This window comes from Xylaria bambusicola (assembly GCF_022495145.1).
Source record: "Xylaria bambusicola strain CBS 139988 unplaced genomic scaffold F5B22scaffold_10, whole genome shotgun sequence".
Taxonomy (NCBI): domain Eukaryota; kingdom Fungi; phylum Ascomycota; class Sordariomycetes; order Xylariales; family Xylariaceae; genus Xylaria; species Xylaria bambusicola.
The window spans coordinates 826,933-845,556 of NW_025953563.1; the positions used below are offsets into that span (position 1 = coordinate 826,933).

General features: G+C 49.0%; 6 protein-coding genes across 6 annotated transcripts; 3 read left to right on the plus strand and 3 right to left on the minus strand.

Moving 5' to 3' along the window:
- Positions 1 to 87: 87 nt before the first annotated feature.
- F5B22DRAFT_40516 (autophagocytosis associated protein) lies at positions 88 to 2,202 on the minus strand. The gene is made up of 3 exons (XM_047971514.1): positions 1,014 to 2,202; positions 482 to 944; positions 88 to 429 (listed from the first exon to the last, which is right to left on the minus strand). Exons 1-3 carry the CDS (start codon positions 1,532 to 1,534, stop codon positions 376 to 378), a joined length of 1,038 nt encoding a protein of 345 aa, XP_047833164.1. The 5' UTR covers positions 1,535 to 2,202; the 3' UTR covers positions 88 to 375.
- A 1,200-nt stretch (positions 2,203 to 3,402) lies between these two features.
- Positions 3,403 to 4,742, minus strand: F5B22DRAFT_40177 (uncharacterized protein). Its single transcript, XM_047971478.1, has 2 exons — positions 3,920 to 4,742; positions 3,403 to 3,846 (listed from the first exon to the last, which is right to left on the minus strand). Exons 1-2 carry the CDS (start codon positions 4,547 to 4,549, stop codon positions 3,556 to 3,558), a joined length of 921 nt encoding a protein of 306 aa, XP_047833165.1. The 5' UTR covers positions 4,550 to 4,742; the 3' UTR covers positions 3,403 to 3,555.
- Positions 4,743 to 6,293: 1,551 nt separating this feature from the next.
- Positions 6,294 to 9,516, plus strand: F5B22DRAFT_40442 (major facilitator superfamily domain-containing protein). Its single transcript, XM_047971503.1, has 6 exons — positions 6,294 to 6,644; positions 6,705 to 6,954; positions 7,111 to 7,175; positions 7,235 to 7,278; positions 7,376 to 7,719; positions 7,786 to 9,516. The coding sequence occupies exons 1-6, from the start codon at positions 6,473 to 6,475 to the stop codon at positions 9,275 to 9,277; spliced, it is 2,367 nt and encodes a 788-aa protein (XP_047833166.1). The 5' UTR covers positions 6,294 to 6,472; the 3' UTR covers positions 9,278 to 9,516.
- A 238-nt stretch (positions 9,517 to 9,754) lies between these two features.
- On the plus strand, positions 9,755 to 10,457 carry F5B22DRAFT_644399 (uncharacterized protein; the record flags this gene model as incomplete). Its single annotated transcript, XM_047978420.1, has 2 exons — positions 9,755 to 9,861; positions 9,926 to 10,457. The coding sequence occupies 2 exons, from the start codon at positions 9,755 to 9,757 to the stop codon at positions 10,455 to 10,457; spliced, it is 639 nt and encodes a 212-aa protein (XP_047833167.1).
- On the minus strand, positions 10,447 to 12,266 carry F5B22DRAFT_597863 (N-glycosylation protein-domain-containing protein). Its single transcript, XM_047974325.1, has 2 exons — positions 11,678 to 12,266; positions 10,447 to 11,515 (listed from the first exon to the last, which is right to left on the minus strand). The coding sequence occupies exons 1-2, from the start codon at positions 12,029 to 12,031 to the stop codon at positions 11,063 to 11,065; spliced, it is 807 nt and encodes a 268-aa protein (XP_047833168.1). The 5' UTR covers positions 12,032 to 12,266; the 3' UTR covers positions 10,447 to 11,062.
- A 4,537-nt stretch (positions 12,267 to 16,803) lies between these two features.
- Positions 16,804 to 18,611, plus strand: F5B22DRAFT_644401 (translation elongation factor 1 alpha chain; the record flags this gene model as incomplete). The annotated part of the gene is made up of 4 exons (XM_047978421.1): positions 16,804 to 16,818; positions 16,929 to 17,042; positions 17,308 to 17,446; positions 17,506 to 18,611. 4 exons carry the CDS (start codon positions 16,804 to 16,806, stop codon positions 18,609 to 18,611), a joined length of 1,374 nt encoding a protein of 457 aa, XP_047833169.1.
- Between the last annotated feature and the right edge of the window lie 13 nt (positions 18,612 to 18,624).

Sequence of the window (18,624 nt, forward strand, 5' to 3'; positions counted from 1 at the left end):
TTCTTTTGCTATCGATTTCACACGCCGCAGTAACCTTCCGTCTCTCGCAAGGTTTGAGAGCTTAGGTATTTATTTACTCATGAGCACTTATCAATAACTCGCAAAGATCGACACATAGCACGAAATAATCCCACGTAGCATTAAATGAGTTAATCACTCTATTTGCAGCGGCTTAGAATCTTGCTGCCGCGCGGCACCTAATCTCGAGTGTATCTTCACTGTCCAAACCAAGAACCATTCCCGCCCTGTATAACTAGCGCTCCAAATTCAAAAATTCCTCGAAACGCCAAAATGATGCTTCCCAAGCACCAGGTAATTTGGGCTCAACCACTGCCTGAGACAAGTGAAACAAATACACCGAAAGAAACCTATTCATTAGACACCCATTGTGAAGTCGTGCTCGATACCCGGTGTTACGCTAGCCATAAACTGCTTCGGATTAGCTTGGGTTCAACAGACGATGTAATGGAGTTAAACATACCTTGAGAAAAACTACCAGATACTGGTCGACGCGAATTGCTACATCTTGCTCTTCGGCTTCAACCTCTTCCCAGTCATCGCTACTGGACTCGGCGGCAGCTTCGGCGCTCTTAACGTCCAGCTTATTGATCTCGTCGACCAGCCCCTCCATTCCCGGATCACTGCCGATATTCTTTCCTGACTTTAACTTATCACGTCTAAGCTTTAAAGCAGCATCGGCGCGGTCCAGAAGCGTCTTCATGACGGATGCGTGCTTGCAGGGGTGCACGCTGGCCATCTTGACATTGTTCGCAAAGAAAGGGAAATCTTCTAACGTGACTGTCTTGTCTTTGTAATCCCCCACAATGTCTTCCATCATCTGTTGCGGGGCAAGGGGTTGGCCCTCAACGTAGCCCGAAAGATAAAGACGTGGTGTGCGATAGTAAGGTGAATACATGATATAGAGCGTATACGTCCGTCGGGCCCTAAAATACGGCACAGCTGTCAGTGTCTTTGATCATGTAGTTTCCGAAGCACCGAAGTTGAGTACTAACCCTGTTCTCTTCTGGGCTTCGGTGTCTGGAATAATGGCTTCGTCATCGTCATCATCCTCCATGTCCGGGATATCGTCCTCGTCATCTAGGCGATCACCTACATTGCCCGCATCGTCGACGGTCCGGACATCTCGGGCTTTGAGGGGTTGTGAACTGCTCAGACCGCCGGTACGAAGCCACCCGTCATCGTCATCGGCCTGTCCCTTGGACTTGAAATCATCACCATCGCCAACCACAGCCTCTTCGTGCCCAGCATCTCCGGCGAAGTCGTCGTCAAGGCGACGATTGCAAGGAACGCCGCGCGTAACAAGAAACTGCTTTCCGGGAGGGAGATAGTCTACGCGCTTGGCCTCGGAGTCGGCATCAGCCCATGACCAGGTGGGAAACTTGAAGACCAGGTAGTCACCGGCAGCGAGGAACTCTTCGGGGGTGATCTGGCCGGTCTTGCGGAAGGTTGACGTGTGCGTGACAGGAGTATACTTGTCACGCAACGTATTGACAGTGGAATATAGGTAGTTCATGATGATGTTTCTATTGTGTTCTTTGGACTAGGGCGCTCGGAAGATAAGTGAATGGCGTATGTATGTATGTCTGTCTGTTGATTGTATGCGGGTAGCGCAGAAGACAAAGGGTGCGTGTAGACGACGGCAGGTAGTACGGGATTCTGATGTTGGCAACGAAAAGCACAGTGAAGAAGAGCGCAGCCAAGGAAACGGATGGATGGATGGCAAAGTGTCTCTCTCTGTGTATGGCTGGCTGGCTGCCTGCTTGTCTCAGCTGTATGAGAAAGCCGGTACGCGTAGGTCTAGGTAGGGATGTAAGGTACTCCGTACAGATGCGTAGATATGATTCACGTTGACTAGGCACAAGGCTGGGTTTCTATCACATGGCTTCTGGGACAGCGATGTCTTGGGACGCCTACAACCTTACGCCTACTTACAACTCTACCTAGGTACGTAGCCTAGGGTGTTTCAGGATACCTACATTTGTACCTGCCTGGCCATACATGTACCTACCTTGCTGCTGAGGTGGGAAGTCGCTATAAGCAGGTACTAGATGACTCGCTTTAAGTATTTGTCTACCTAACATGCCAAAGGCAACCTACCTAGATCTCTCCTTGCACCGGAAGGCCGGCTATGGCGGGGGGTGATTCATTGAGGGGTAGCTCGAAGCTGTCACCTTATCTTATCTCTGTCTTTCCATGGGTTAATTAGGTAATATTTACCCGAGATGCCAAGGCTTCCCGACAGACGCTAAATCACGGTTTATTGCCTCAGTTGAGTTGGAAATAACATTTCAGCTGGTTATTCATCTAACGGGGATATTGACGCCACAGATTTTGCGGCTGGACAATCTCTGTCTCCTTATCTCGGCTGCTCTTCGGATTACGCCCTAGGTACCCACGAAAAAGTCAAGCGAGAAAAGCCCACCACACGCTGCTCACACCCTCACTCCAAGATCGGTACTAACCAGCAGCACACGACATCTCTCTTCGTCAGACAGACACGTAGAGGTACGAATTCCCTCCAACTTCCCGACGCGAAACCTTTGAACCTCGAAAATCCTTTACTGACAGAATCCTTATCTTGCAGTCTCGCCGTCAAAATGAGTGTGTACACCCAGCGTCAACATTAACCTCCGCTACATCGATTACTGACCTGCGAAACCAGCCAAGGGAACATCCAGCTTCGGAAAGCGCCACAACAAGACGCACACTCTGTGCCGTCGATGCGGTTAGTCTTACCAATCCCCGGAATCGAGCACACGGTCAATGGAGGCCGCGGTGATCAGGATCGCATAATTATCCGCATCGAACGACCGCCAACTTCGACTTCTAAAAGAGCCAATGGCTGACAAATTAACTTCCAGGTCGCCGCTCCCTCCACATCCAGAAGCACACCTGCTCATCATGCGGATATCCCTCTGCTAAGACCCGAAAGTGTACGTTGATGCCAATCTCGAATCGAGGAATATAATTCAACCTCCATGTTTCATGCATGTGGGTGTGTGTGTGTGCGGAACTGATTTGGTGGCTACAGACAACTGGAGTGAGAAGGCTAAGCGCAGAAAGACCGTTGGCACTGGCCGAACACGGTACCTTAAGGATGTCTCTCGCCGTTTCAAGAACGGTTTCCAGACCGGCGTCCAGAAGGACTCCAAGGCTCCCTTCTAAACAAAAAACTCTCGATGTAACGGAAACGATGGTGAAGGGTGTTGAAACATTTGGCGGCGGCATGGCAATGGAACGGTGTTAACTGACATTCGGACTGGTACTTTCATGGACTCTCAGCATCTTTTGAGTTCCGAGGGATTTGTTATGCTAGCATACTCCCTCCCTCCCAAAAAATTGCATCACGATCTGGCAAAAAGAAACGGCGGTTTTTCTATATGCATGTGTATGTCGGCTCAGCATAGAAGTTGCGGGAGATACCAGGTCCGCGCATCGAGTTGCCGCGATGCATCTGTCCTCTCGGGCAGATGGTCATTATTTGGAGAACTGAACGACGGCATGAATTGGTTCGAGATATTGGGGTTCTTCACACTATTGGCCACGCTCAAATACACGAACACTACCGTCACCTCTAATGAAGTACAATAATTCCCGATCTTCTACAAGTGCATCGGCAATTTCCTCGTCTCCTCCAGGTGTGATTCTGAGCACACCACTTACATCTTTTGCCGTGCCTGTCTCCAGCATCCTTAAGCTTATGACGAAATGTGCATCATGTGCCAGCGATAACGCCAGAGAGGCATGCTCCTGTTCCAACGACGTGCCCTGCGCAGCTATCAAAGGTTCATCTGCAGACACAGTGATGATGCATGAATGTACTTTCTATTGCAAGACTCCTATTAACATTCTCTGTCCATCTGATGTAGCGTAGAATTCTCGCCCATAAGCCACTTACTTCTCGTAGACCCAAGATAACACCTCGAAGGCCCTGTCCAGACATAGTATCCCCTGCTGTAGCGAGGAAAATATCCGGCTGATCTATAACTAGCACAGTCTGTGTCCCCGGATTCAAAGCCTGGGCATGAGATAAGGCGTCCTCCAAGACCTGCCGGAAATGATCCGTCGTAGCAGAAAGCAGCACTTTCTTCCCTGAGTCCACTACGGACTGCTTGCGTCGATGATCTGAAGCCGGCGTGAATAAACTGGTTAATCCATCGATAAAGACGAAAGAACCCTTCTTGCTGGCGACATCCAGGTCTAGACCCAATCGTCTGGACCCGTCCCTCCAGAAGGCGTAATCGCGCAGGAAGCTTACGAAGACGACACTTGTGTGTTGCTGCTGCTGAGGCTCCTCCGCACCACCACCACCACCACCACCCTCCTCGAGCGATTCATCTTGTTGTCGACGAAACGACGAAGAAGAAATAAAAGAAGAGGAAGGGGGTTGTGAAGCTAGTAAGGTGTAGAGATAGCGGTGAACGAGCCAGTTCGTGCTGGACCCTAGGACCCCACTCAGCAGGATGAGCGAGGTCTCATGTGGTAGGTGGAGGTAAGGCTCGAGCAGGGGCGGTGCTCGGGAGGCCATGAATTTGAATGAATTAGTCGGGATTAGGTATACAGTATCGCAAATGTACTGGGTTCAGGTTGGGGGGAGGGGGGGTTATTGATGTGAGAAAAGCTGGGCTCAGCTGCTGCATGCAACTTGGCGCGGGGTCAGGTGACAACAAGCGAGGAAATGTTGTTAACGTTAAAAAAAAAAAAAAATGCCAGGCAGATAGGAATCGGACGGAGATCGCGGGATTGGTCTAGGGTGAGAATATTGGTGGAGTGGGATGTTGTATCACATGGCCTATCTGCCAGAATGAAGAATGACCCTACACTACACTACCTAACTCGAGGATAACGGGGGGTGTGGTGGTTTGTTCGCGTGGTCAGCGAATATTGTTCGAGATAGGTAATTCAGGTACTTCATCAGGGTCCTGCGATATGTTCATGTGATTGCTTGGCTGGTGTTAGGGCCCTGCCCGGTGCCGTCATAGTGGACCGCGCAAAGCGCTTGGGTGTGTGTGTGTGTGTGTCTGCAAGGTTGAAGATCCAAGGCAGAATAACCACCTCTGCACGAGGTATCACAGGAAGACTCTGTATTTTGGTTACTAGGACTAATTCCATTTCTAAAAATGCGAGATCGCGAGTAGTTTTCGGTTGGTGTTTATAATTTCGAAGCTTGACACGTGGTAACGCTACACCTCGAGCCGTCTTATATCCTGATTGTTTCCCTATTTGTTTGGGCCTTACCGCGCTTTGCTGCACATCTCAGGTATTCGGCAGTTCGAACGACAATGACGCAAAATATGCAAACACCCTAGCTCCTCATTCTGGAGCTAACTACTACCTGAGTGCATATTGCAATGTTACCTTGTCGAAGCTGTTCCCCACGGAAAATAGCAAACATACCTTGTTCTACTTATGACAGGATTAGCCCCATATACATGTACGTAGTAAAGAAACGTAGATATCTTACGATTATGGCCATGTGCTAGATCCTTGTTCTATACACCTGATGTAAAGAATAGGCATTATGCCGCTGGTTGTTTCGACGAGTCATCGTTGACCCAGCCTGTCGAGACAGACTTCACAATCCCTCCTTACCACCTTTGCCTTCCTCGCCTTGCTCTTCACCCACCACTAAGATACATGTATGTTTCCCAATGGAGAAATTCAGATTGCTCCTGCATCTTGATAGCTTCGGGCCTAAAGTTAAATTCCGAAATTAATTGCATGTATTCAAAATGAACCCCGTGTAAACAGAATCTCAACTGCAAGTCGCAACCCTAAACCTACTTCTCCCTCCTATAGATGTTTCCTCTTCGAATCTCGATTCATGTCCGCATGTTCTCACAGTATGTAAATTAGTCACCTACTTACAGTGATTCGGTTTCCCCGTCTCTCCGCATTCTTCGCTTTGCTTATTCCTCCAAGCATCTATTTTCTCCATTATCGTTGGGCGAGTTAGTTTCTTAGTCCGCAGCCCGCCCCGCCGTTTTGCTACATCATTAGCGCTACCGACTATACTAGTTACGACCCTTGGCTCATCGCCACGACCTTGTCACTTGCTCTCTCTCTCTCCGCCCTCTCGAGTCAACTGTTAGTATATAGAGTCAGGTAACCTTCGTGACAGATCCGAGAAGTGGAGGTGGAACGACGATCTATCCGCGTTGGCCGCGTATTAGACGGGCTCGTTTCCTCATGTATCTACACGAATGCAGCAATACGCTCTGCGGATGAGAGGGTCTATCCTATAAGGACTACTTCTATTGCGTATCTTGAGCACTCCCAACATATCATATATTATTCCCTTTACTCCTTGGTCCTGTTCATGTTTGTTTAGACACCATTCCCTCTTTCATATCCGTTGGTACGCTTTATATGTATATATACTTCCAACACACTCAAAGATTGTACATTGTGTCTTCAAACGAGAGTATTCACGGGAGGTCGAATACAGCATATGAAAATGGCGGGTGAACCCACCAGTTCCGGGCTTGGGCGCCCATGGAGGCTGCTATTCAGAGGGAGGGATACCGAGTCCACTGATCAGGACATCCCTACCAGCGAAAAACCGCCAAAACCGACATGGACTATGGGTATTCTCAATGACAGAGAGACTATTGAGGTTCCTGGTTAGTCCTTCCTTCTCCCATGTTGGATCTCAGATACAGTCTGGCTGACATGATACCCAGGGTCTGTCCTGTTACTCTCCAAGGAAAGAAACGAGCCCCTTGGTCTCCGGAATCAACCGGCTAGAACATCTCACTCATCTCTTCCTACCGGCATGCTACCGGAGCCGCCAATGTCGCCTGTCAGAGAGGAGCAGAAAAAGCTCACTTCGGACGGCCAGATCATCCTCGATCCGCAACCGGACGATTCTCATAATGACCCGTTAAATTGGCCGGCTTGGCGTCGTGATTGTGCTTTGCTCTCGCTGGGGCTGTGAGTAGATCTTATCATTATTCTCCTTCTTTCATAGGCTGTGTTCATACTTTGAATGCTTCGTTCTGAGATAGGAGTATACATACGAGACTTCCGTTATGCGAAATACCTGCGTACATAGCTGAAATTGCAATGACTGATCTCGTGTATTGGCAGTTTTTCTATGGTGGGAGGAGGCATTACGCCTATTATCGCGGCCGGATTTACCGATGTTGCTCATGGTGAGGGTCCATTGTTTTGGCAAATTCTCCCAACTTGATTGTGCTAACACATGATGTAGATTTTAATGTCGACATATCACAGGTCTCATTAACGACAGGACTGGTAAGTGTTCCTTAAAATACACCTTTCGTGATTCTCTCTTGTGTCTCATTGGTCGCAATCGGTTCGAAAACTCGATATCTAATTTTTGTCATTGTAGTACATGTTAGGTTTAGGCCTTGGCTGTGTTATATTCTCGCCAACGGCCATTTTATACGGAAAGCGGCCAGTTTACCTCTTTGGCTCTATCCTATTCATCCTTTCCGCCGTGTGGTGCGCATTGTCACCTAGTTTCACCTCTCTCATTCTTGCCCGCATTTTCCAAGGCATCGCAGTCAGTCCCGTAGAATGTCTCCCCTCTGCTACTATTGCCGAGATTTTTTTCCTGCATGAGCGAGCCTTTCGAATCGGTATATACACGCTGTTGTTGCTCGGCGGAAAGAATCTCGTGCCGCTTGTTAGTGCTGTCATTATTAACGCTCTTGACTGGCGCTGGGTATTTTGGTAAGTTGAGTTCCAGCATCAGGTGTAATAACGCTTCATCATTTATGTGCCGCTAACTCCATCTAGGATTGTTGCTATCGTTGTCGGTTTCTGCGGTATTCTCCTGTTTCTCTTCGTTCCTGAGACTTTCTGGGATCGAACGCCTATTCCGAAATCACAACGCCGAGTCGTCAAGAGACCAAGCTTTTTCAGCAGAAGGTCATCCGCCAGACATGCTGTGCCCAGGGTATCCGAGACAGCCGGCGTAAATACTACACTTACCGAGAAGCCTACTCATGAAACTAGTGATTTTAAGCCTGCGGAAGAGAAGCAGCATATGGAGCGGCCGGGGCAGCAGCGTCATGTCGGCTTCGCCCCTGAGGCGGAAGAGCATCCAACTTCAGAGGCAAGACTAGGAGACCACGATGCACCCTCACCAACCGGAGGGGCTATGCACTCGGCCTTACCATCACAAGATAATGAGACATTAGCAGATGCTACAAAGTCTGCAATCAACTTACAAGGAGAGGATAGGTTGCGATCCAGCTCTTCTCGCCCTCCAAGTGAGCGGGCAATGTCACATCACAGTATCTATTCGCCGAAGAACATCACCCCCGCGGGCAGTCATTTGCACTCACCTAATTTGCACGACGTTAACTCAGCCTTGAGTGACCATCTGTCTACCACCAACTCTCAGCGAGACCCAGAAGCGCAACGTCCCGCGCCTCATCGCCTCGTTTCGGACACAGATAGCGAAAGGATGTCATTCTCCAATCTCAATGCGGCGACGATGGGACAAGTGTACACTCACAGACTACGAGAAGCACCACGTCAATCGTTCAAGTCGCAGCTCAGGATCTTCCACGGCCGCATCAACCAAGATAAATGGTGGAAGGCCGCCGTTCGACCTTTTATTCTATACTCGTATCCTGCCGTTCTCTGGTCCTCGGCCGTCTACGCTTGCTCCGTAGGCTGGTTGATCGTCATCTCCGAGTGCGTCGCCGTCATCTACCGAGAAGGATACTACGAGTTCGACGCGCTACAGACCGGCCTTGTCTACATCGCCCCGTTCGTCGGCGGCGTCCTGGGCACGGGCGTGGCGGGCCGGGTCAGTGATATCATCGTTAAGGCCATGGCTCGGCGCAACGGCGGTCTCTACGAGCCTGAGTTCAGACTCGTCATGGCCATTCCCATCACCATCACCACCGTCATCGGGCTGATCGGATTCGGATGGTCCGCACAAGCCGAGGATCCGTGGATCGTGCCCACCGTCTTCTTCGGCGTCGTGTCCTTTGGGTGCTCACTGGGGTCCACGACGGCGATTACGTTCTGCGTCGATAGTTACCGACAATATGCGGGCGAGGCGCTCGTCACGCTCAATTTCAGCAAGAACGTCCTGCACGGGCTCGTCTTCAGCTTCTTCGTGACCGGATGGCTCAAGGACGACGGCTCCAAGTCTGTCTTTGTCTGGATCGGCGTCATCCAGCTCATTGTCCTGCTCTCGACTATCCCCATGTATATATATGGCAAGAGAGCGCGCATGTGGACCGTGAGGATGAACTTCATGGAGAAGTTTTAGCATGTTTTTATGCACCCGTAGCGTTTGGAAAGGAGATGGCGAATAGGAACGAATGGTTTTAGATGCCGGGGCTATTAGCGTGGGATTTTACGATTGGGAAATTCTGTTTGTTTTATGGTAGATTCGACTATTTTGATCATGGCGTAAGGCGTTCAAGGCAATTGGGTATACATACCAATGAATGCAATGAATGGACGACTCTGTCTTATTCCTCTATCCCCGAGGGTACCGGTGATATCGGTCCAAGATGCGAGCGTTAAATCCGCAATTCCCGACATGTCAGATGTATATTTGCTGCAGACAGGGTAAGGTATGACGACATTCAGAATTCAGTGATCTAGTTACTGTACCAAGTCAAGGTCCCTTTTGGCGCGTTGTCTCTAAATGTCAATCAAAGAATTCATTCTCACGCCGAATCTATCAATTGGTATCCGAGTTAGCATCGCTGCTCTAATTAGCTAATTAGCCGTTCATTCAATGTCGTCGATTACCCGCGCCGCGTTGGCGCAGCCGACCTCTCGCGGCTTCGCAAGGCGCTTCGCTACGTCGAGGCCGTCGCGAGCACAGAACCAGATATATACTTCGTGAGTGCTACCATTTGTTGTAAAAGCCCCTTCGCATGCATCCATTAAATGGTTGCGCATAAAGAATCAGGAAGGTGTTCATACACTTCATCCCATACCCAATTCCCATTAGCCAAGGACCGGCTGACGATCGTTCTAAAATACCCAACAGCGTCCGCCGTCCCGCCGACTTCCAAAACTACCAGCTCCTCTCATCGTCTTCGCGGACGCCACTGCTCACGCTGTGGACGACGTCCTGGTGCGGCACGTGTCGCGTCGTGGCCCCGCTGATCAAGTCGCTCGTGGAGTCCGGCGTCGGCGAACAGGAGGGCGGCGTGGCGTTCTGCACCGTCGAGTACGACGCCCCGGATATCATGAGCGGGGACGGTAGTGGCGACACACCGCTGGGGATGACGTACATGATTACGAGCATCCCGACTTTGCTGAGCTTCGATGCTGGCGAGGCCATGGTGGAGACGAAGGTCACTGATGGTAGGAAGTTGGCGGATCGCGAGTTTCTGGAGGAATGGATTCGGAATGAGGCAAGGAGACATGGCGGGAGAGGAGGAGGGGGCGGGAATGGCATTTTGGGGGGTTTGTTTGGGGGTTGGAGGTGATGGGAATTCTGATGATATTCTTGTTCACACTTGGATATTAAAGGGAATTGGAGTGATATTGATGTAGTAGCTCAGTAAGCGATGGGAGTAGCAGCCTAGTCACTTATATCAGAAGCTGTATAGGTAAGTTCTTCATTTTAAAAACCATTATCGCAGTATTGACTGAGCGTAGGTAACTCATAAGTACAATTGCTGTACAGATTATACATACTGACGTTATCCCGGAAGCCAAAGGTAGCAAGATCACCTCTACTACAAACTGTGGCTACCACTCGAATCGCCCCATACGAGTAACTGAGAAGCCTCAGAACCTACAATAGCAACCGACTAGACTCCAATGATATATGTAGAACCACCGCTGTTCCCACGTCTTCAGATGTCTAAATGAGAATATGCCAAGAAACAAAGCAAACCCGCCCAAACCAAAGTGAATGTGTCTGTGAACCTCAATACCTTCGCAGCCGAACGCCCTTCGCTATGATCTCAGAAAATGTAAATCACCCTAGGGGTATCCGCAGTAACACCAACGGCCAATATTGAAAGGGGGGCAAAAAAGAAAAATCATATCTGGAGTACACCAAAAGACCACCATTATGTCCTGTGTCTCATCTCCCAGTGCCAACTTTATTCACGCCTAAGATTTTGACAACGAGTCGCCCAGCAATCTCGGCGAATGTCTTCGCGATGGACACGAGAGGAATATCTGTATCGGGAAAAGGTCGGGTGGCGTTGATATCTAGCAAGAGAGCAACCATGGATATAAAGCTGGTGATTGAAAAGACGCTTATACTAGCAAAAGTCTCTTTACGAATTGGTACTTTGCGCTGCGTGAAGTGGTAGCATGCCGTCAGTATAGTGGCGATGCCGATCCAGGCGGGTAGGAGCAGGCGGGGGTCGTTGGAACCGCCTGTTACATATACGATCCACGAAGTTAGGTATGCGAATACGCAGCTGATGGTTAATAGTCGAACCACTGTCGCTTGTGGAGTGTAGTTGATCAGCCATCGGGACATCAAGCAATCTGTGAAGTAGAAAGCCAGTGTTGCGGAAGCGAGACACTGTACACATATTGGTCAGTACCGGTTGCAGTGCTGATGCCGTCAGGGATTGGTGGTTCTTGTTTGCTGCCTGGTTTGTTCCATCTTGTGACAATGTATTGACAGTGGAGAGAGAGAGAGAGAGGCAGGGGGATAGCAGGTAGGTGGAGGCGGACGTCATACCCAGAGCCCCGCGAGCAATGTCTCGGTAAGCATCAATGGAACCTCAATCTCGGGCTCATTGCTGTGTAAATGTCGCAGGACCTGTGTGACGAGAAAGCGGAGGGCAAGGCGCACCCCCCACCAAAAGCACGGCACAAGACATAGCAGACGACATATGGAAAGCGTGCGGTACCAGCGCTTCGGGAGGCCGAGGAGGACAGCAACTCGCGGCTGAAGCAGGGATACGGAGACGGTGGACGCCGCTGGCCGCTCGGGCTTATTACTGTCGAGAGTGCTGGAGTCGCGGCCGTAGCCGTGGGCTGCGCCGTTGGGATTCGGCCTCGTTGACGATGGCGACGGCCGTGATCTGTCCATCGGGCGAGACAAAGGCAACCCACCGGCCGAGGGCGAGTTCCTCCACCGCTCCTTGACTTGTGGAACAGTCAATTGGGTGTTTGCAGAGTACAAGGAGTGGTGGGTTGAGGGCCGCGATTGGTGTTGCGATGGTTTATATGGTTAATCATAGGAGTAGAGGATAAATAGGTGGGTGTTGATTCGCCCGAGGCTGGTTCAGGGTCTTGGTGTTATCTTGATTTGTGTTATCATGAACGAATCTACCTACAGTGGTTGAGCTACAGGGGAGGCCCCGGGAGTTTACAGGTACCTACCATCGTACAGGTACGGGCCCACTATCTAGGATTCCTACATCACTGAGCAAAATGATATTCACATTTTGAGGCTTAATCGAAGTCTCAAACACAAAAGATTTCATGAAAACAGAGAAATAAGATGGCAGCGATAAGAAAGGATCGATATCTTGGTGTAAGGCGTCTTTAGAACCCATTACTAGATATCCATTATGATGTATTGTGAGCTCAACTGTAACAAGTAGGTATAGACTCCGTCACTACATATCCCTCGAATGTCTCTCTGAGCTCAGTCCGGCTACCCAGCACACAATTAATTAAGCCTTTGCACAAACGAGGAAATCATGCATGAGCAGTTACTTAAGCTGCGAGATTTCAAGTTGAATTGATGATTAGGACCTGAGCTTACAATGGAGAAACAGGACCTCCTAGATGTAGGTAGACACAGATCTAGGGCAAGTTTCTAAATCTAGTGACCCAATAACCCAATTTTTGTAAGAAAGACTTGAGGAGGAGCCTGGGATGCTAGTTATGATCAGGGGACATACATACGCTAACCCATCTGTATTCCACATCCTGTAGGTCGGGGCTCTATCTACAATTGACGAGGCGTAGATAGCCTCACGTGTGAGTCTAGTGTATATAACCCTTCGTATAACTAGCTTACGTATTCATACGGTTACCGTTATCTCGTTGAATCTAGTGACGCTAATACGAGACAGTTTGCCTAAGGAGGATATTGTCTCCAAGAATATCGTAATTCATATACTACTCGATACGGTATATCCGATAACCCTTTGGGTATCTAATGGAAACCTATCCATGTTAAACCAAAGCATGATCTCCCCGAAAAGTCTACCAATGCTCATATCCGGTAATCACAAACTTTGTACTGGGCACTTACATACCCTTTGGTCATCTTGTTGTAGACTTCAATTATTCTGACTTGGCTATTTTCCGATCAAATGATTGTTCACTGTGCCCGACTGCCAGTCTTCCTATGGCCTTTTCCTGTCAGCCCTCCTTCGGTACCTAATCAATACACACTAAAGTTACTGTTATAGTACCACATAGTTGAGTGTAGACGCGCTCGACCTGATAATGTCGTATCTATCTTTTGGATAACACAACGGTTTAGCATACACTCTTATTCTATTCCGTGACAGTTACTAGTTTGCGACGGAGATCTCGACTATTAATATGATTCTCTTATTGTTCTATGCATATTTCATGTCTCTGGGGCTTTTCTGACATTCGGGGAAACTGGAATAACAGTACAGAAGTAAACGTAACTTGTAATCTCGTTATGTCATTTCATGCAACCTGATAAATTCAGGTTGCAGAAGAGATATCATGTCCAAGTTGTGTACCGAGCTAGGATAAATTCTATTGAACACATGATATGATAGCTATGGACGGCCAGTTATCTATCTAGCTTTCCAACATGTTCCAACATAGTTATGAATATATTCTATAGCTAGAGATTCCAATCTTGCCCACGGAAGTATTTTCTAGTACTTCAATGATATCTTTATATTAAGGGACGTTGCACGAAACCTTACTAGTTCATTATCATACCGATATTTCCTTCGTGGTGCTCAATACTTAGACTTGAGGCTTCACAAGGCCCAAAGCTGTTGATGGGTGTAACTGGCATCGTAATTGTATTTGAGCCCCCTCACTCACACACACATATATATAAAGGAGCTCAAGTCGTTTTTCGCTGTACAGTATACTCGATTCATATTGCTGTGCTATTCGTTTCGAACCCGACTTTATACGATAATTGTCATTGAATTACATAAAACGTAATGTCTCGTGTGTCACATCATCATGGTCACGATATATGCAGAAGTTAGCTGAAAATATTGCGAGCATGGCGAGAACCCTTGTTCAAACGAAATGATGATCCGAAGACAGAGAATATGGATGGCTAGCAAAATGGTAGAAGTTGATTCTGATTAGGATGAAGCTAGATAGTGAGCGATACCCCATGGGGTAGTCCCATCAAGTTTCTCCGTTCATAGGTATGTAATATAATTCCACTCGAAATGATTATTACACGTATTTACTGCTGAGTTCTGGCCCATGTAATAGTAGGTAAGTACTACAGAGACCCATCTCACCCTTAATCAAGACAGTAGCTGACGTAGCTGTATACGAGGGTGGGTTTCCCCGCCTCCTAGAATATCATCGTAAGCAAGAGCAGCACACCTACCTAGGTAGTATCTGCCCTGTTGATAGTTGTGATAGTCAAGACTCCCATAGAAGATTGCCTGTACATGTAAACCAATCTTACAACAAAAGCAGAGACAATGTTTTTGATTAGGTTTACACCAGGAAAAACTTCAGGAGGTCTACCTATTAATAGAGCTAGCGTTACAATACATATACATAGAGGCAGAAACATAGGTACACACGCGGAAGGGATAGCTTCGAGTGGGCAAGCTTGCCGCCCGCGCTACCAATACTTAGCGTATAATTGAGACCTCATTTTGGTCCATACACACATGCATACATACCACATATAAGAGTCCTCGAGTTCCACGTAAGTAGAGATATTGAAGCTACGAATCCAGTGCGGGACTATCATTACGAAAATTAAAATGGTGTTCTGCTGTTGACTAGGTACAGTCTAAGGTCCATCAGGGTGGATGGTAGGTGGAACCTGTTGATATGTTGTACAAGTGTGCCACAAAGTAGAAATCGGCGATAGGAAAGTAAACAAAGAGCACATGAGCAGACATGAGCTAGATGTTTGGAATTTTTTTTTCTCGCCTCCCCTCACTTCGACCCCACCTCTCTGCCTCAGGTCTAAGCGATATAGAGAGCACCATTGATATCATAATTACTGCACTAGTACAAGGTCGGATTTTAGCGGACACATCGTCGACTTTCCCGAACAGTTCGGGCCCCCCCCCGATGAATGGGCCCGGCGTGACGCACATAGCATCCCAGCATGATAGTGGAGACGGTCAAAAATTTGGAGGCTCATGTTCAGCCAATGGACTGACCGACACAATGGCATTGGCAGATTGGGCAGCAAAGGAGAGAGGGGTGATCAAAGGCGGACATGGGCATGAAACTTCGCAAGTTCTACATTAAGTGTAGGTATCACAAAAGTAAACCATGACTGTTTTGCCGAGATAGGTACCTACATGATGAATGTACGGACCGCACACCTGGCCACATTGACACAGATGGATGCATGCACATACTGGTACCAGTATGCCAAAATGGGATCTGAATCCTGGGAGCTTTGGCGTGGCTTTGAAAACCCTGTTGGACGAGACGGAGACGGGAGTCGCAATGACGCAGACGGCGAGAAGAGCACTAAATAAATCCTAGAGGCAGTGGATGGATTAGAAAAAGCTTTTTGGTGTTGTTTTGAGGCACAATACCTATGTACCTACACCTGAAGCAATCTAGAACTTGTACCAGTCTACCTAAATACTTACATAGGTACTTAGATACATGTAGGTACCCAACCAAGTGTTTTGTGGGCAGGTACGCAGAGGGTACAGCAGAGAATACAGCAGCAACGAATACCTCCCGTCCCCTACCTAGCTCCCACCATAGAGTTCATAGTAGGGGATTCAATGTGATGATGGCTACCTAGGTACTATTACATAGAATGGAGGGGCTGAAGGAGCAAACACATAGCTCCCCGCCCTGATACCTACTGTACATTTACAGATCCATTCACGAATACAGTCGCAGATACATTGAGAGGCACCTACGCATACTTCGTAGGGCAGCGAAGAGGTTCGGCCAAGCAAGCGCGGCATTGCCTCGCAAAGTTGCAGATCTCACCCGGCCATGACCAATAAGGAGACACTAAGTAGATTGAGAGGTGGGTCTGCGGGCGCAACAAGTACCGCCCATGTCTCGGAGTGGTAGGCGGTGAATGTGGGGGAAAGCAAAAAAAAAAGGGCGAAAAAGTTTTTTTTTTTTTGTTTTTGCTTGCTGTGGCCTGGCGGGTGGGTGGCGCATTGAGAGCATTGAGTGAGTGAATGGAAGGAGGGGTTAGAATTAGGTAGAGAGGGGCAGGAGCCCCCGCAACACAGAACTGGCAGAAACTCCAGTGCACCGTGTTGGTTTTCTGATAAAACCCACCTGCTGCCCTTCGCTCTCTTCTTCTTGATTTTCCTTTTGATTCCTCGTCACTATACCGTTAATCAAGCATTAACATCTGGAAATGTGAGTCTCTCCTCCCATCCGCGCATCCTCTCTATTCTCTCCATTCTCTCCATCATCTCCATCATCAACACTACCACTTCCATCACTTTTATCACCCTTTTTCAACGACGTTTCCCATCTACTGGTTTTCTCCATCCCTCGCATCTCGCATCCCGCATCCTTTCTTTTCTCCCTTGCATATCGTGCGCCCCGACCCATCGGCGTGGCCTTCCCAAGAGAAAGTCCATCAACTAACCTAGATCCGCCGCACAGTTTCAACTCCTAAATCTCATAGACCAGATTTCATAGCATCACATCAAGATGTCGACTAAGGCTGTTAGTACCCCCTTCCCCACAAGTTTCGGACCTCGTTGCTGCTGCAATGCCCTCGAAGCATGTGTTGAACTATCACTGTTTCTCGCGATTACTGACTTTACCTCACACAGCACCTTAACGTCGTCGTCATCGGCCACGTCGACAGTGGCAAGTCCACCACCACTGGTCACTTGATCTACCAGTGCGGTGGTATCGACAAGCGAACTATCGAGAAGTTCGAGAAGGTTAGTCGTTTTCTCACTCACATTCCTACTATCATAACTGCGTCGCTGGTTTGATAAATTTTCCCGACGGATTTTTTTTTTTTTCGCCTGTGCCCCGCCATCGTGTTGGCCATCAAACAACCCCCACCGAGGGGCACAAATTTTATTACCCCTCCTTCAAGTCTTGGCTGGGAATGACCCACTCGGTTTCCAAACATGCTCTCTAGCACCTAACATTCTCATCTGAGAAATCTGGCACGTTGTACTGACATATTTCCAACGATAGGAAGCCGCTGAACTCGGCAAGGGTTCCTTCAAGTATGCCTGGGTTCTTGACAAGCTCAAGGCCGAGCGTGAGCGTGGTATCACCATCGATATCGCTCTCTGGAAGTTCGAGACCCCCAAGTACTACGTCACTGTCATTGGTATGCTGGCCTCCCACCTCGCTACTACACACGACCTGTTGCTAACTTCCACTTTCTAGATGCTCCCGGTCACCGTGATTTCATCAAGAACATGATTACTGGTACTTCCCAGGCCGACTGCGCTATTCTCATCATTGCCGCCGGTACTGGTGAGTTCGAGGCTGGTATCTCCAAGGATGGCCAGACTCGTGAGCACGCTCTGCTCGCTTTCACCCTGGGTGTCAAGCAGCTCATCGTCGCTATCAACAAGATGGACACCACCCAGTGGTCTGAGCAACGTTTCCAAGAGATTGTCAAGGAGACCTCTTCCTTCATCAAGAAGGTCGGTTTCAACCCCAAGCACGTCGCTTTCGTCCCCATCTCTGGCTTCCACGGAGACAACATGCTGGAGCCCACCAAGAACGCTTCCTGGTACAAGGGCTGGGAGAAGGAGACCCCCAAGGGTGCCAAGGTCAACGGCAAGACCCTCCTCGACGCCATTGACGCCATTGAGGAGCCCAAGCGTGCCAACGACAAGCCCCTCCGTCTCCCCCTCCAGGATGTTTACAAGATCGGTGGTATTGGAACGGTTCCCGTCGGCCGTATCGAGACCGGTGAGCTTAAGCCCGGTATGGTCGTCACCTTCGCCCCTGCCATGGTCACCACCGAAGTCAAGTCCGTCGAGATGCACCACCAGCAGCTCGAGAAGGGTAACCCTGGTGACAACGTTGGTTTCAACGTGAAGAACGTCTCCGTCAAGGATATCCGCCGTGGTAACGTCGCTGGTGACAGCAAGAACGACCCTCCCTTCGGTGCTGAGTCCTTCAACGCTCAAGTCATCGTCCTTAACCACCCCGGTCAGGTCGGTGCTGGTTACGCCCCGGTTCTCGACTGCCACACTGCCCACATTGCTTGCAAGTTCTCTGAGCTCCTCGAGAAGATTGACCGCCGTACTGGTAAGAGCGTTGAGAACAACCCTAAGTTCGTCAAGTCTGGTGATGCCGCTATCGTCAAGATGATTCCCTCCAAGCCCATGTGCGTGGAGGCTTTCACTGACTACCCTCCTCTGGGTCGTTTCGCCGTCCGTGACATGCGTCAAACCGTCGCTGTCGGTGTCATCAAGTCCGTCGAGAAGGACACCAAGGTCAAGGGCAAGGAGACCAAGTCTGCTGCCAAGAAGAAGTAAACAGCTCATATTA

Bases quoted from the DNA above. Each gene is read 5' to 3' on its own strand.
- F5B22DRAFT_40177 (XM_047971478.1), bottom strand. From the start codon at position 4,549: ATGGCCTCCCGAGCACCGCCCCTGCTCGAGCCTTACCTCCACCTACCA. The intron at 3,847-3,919 runs GTAAGTGGCTTA...GTCTTGCAATAG, and splicing joins TTATCTTGGGTCTACGAGAA to AAAGTACATTCATGCATCAT.
- F5B22DRAFT_40442 (XM_047971503.1), top strand. From the start codon at position 6,473: ATGAAAATGGCGGGTGAACCCACCAGTTCCGGGCTTGGGCGCCCATGG. The intron at 6,645-6,704 runs GTTAGTCCTTCC...CATGATACCCAG, and splicing joins AGAGACTATTGAGGTTCCTG to GGTCTGTCCTGTTACTCTCC. The intron at 6,955-7,110 runs GTGAGTAGATCT...GTGTATTGGCAG, and splicing joins GCTTTGCTCTCGCTGGGGCT to TTTTTCTATGGTGGGAGGAG.
- F5B22DRAFT_40516 (XM_047971514.1), bottom strand. From the start codon at position 1,534: ATGAACTACCTATATTCCACTGTCAATACGTTGCGTGACAAGTATACT. The intron at 945-1,013 runs GTTAGTACTCAA...GCCGTATTTTAG, and splicing joins GAAGCCCAGAAGAGAACAGG to GGCCCGACGGACGTATACGC. The intron at 430-481 runs GTATGTTTAACT...AATCCGAAGCAG, and splicing joins ATCTGGTAGTTTTTCTCAAG to TTTATGGCTAGCGTAACACC.
- F5B22DRAFT_597863 (XM_047974325.1), bottom strand. From the start codon at position 12,031: ATGGACAGATCACGGCCGTCGCCATCGTCAACGAGGCCGAATCCCAAC. The intron at 11,516-11,677 runs GTATGACGTCCG...ATATGTGTACAG, and splicing joins CATTGCTCGCGGGGCTCTGG to TGTCTCGCTTCCGCAACACT.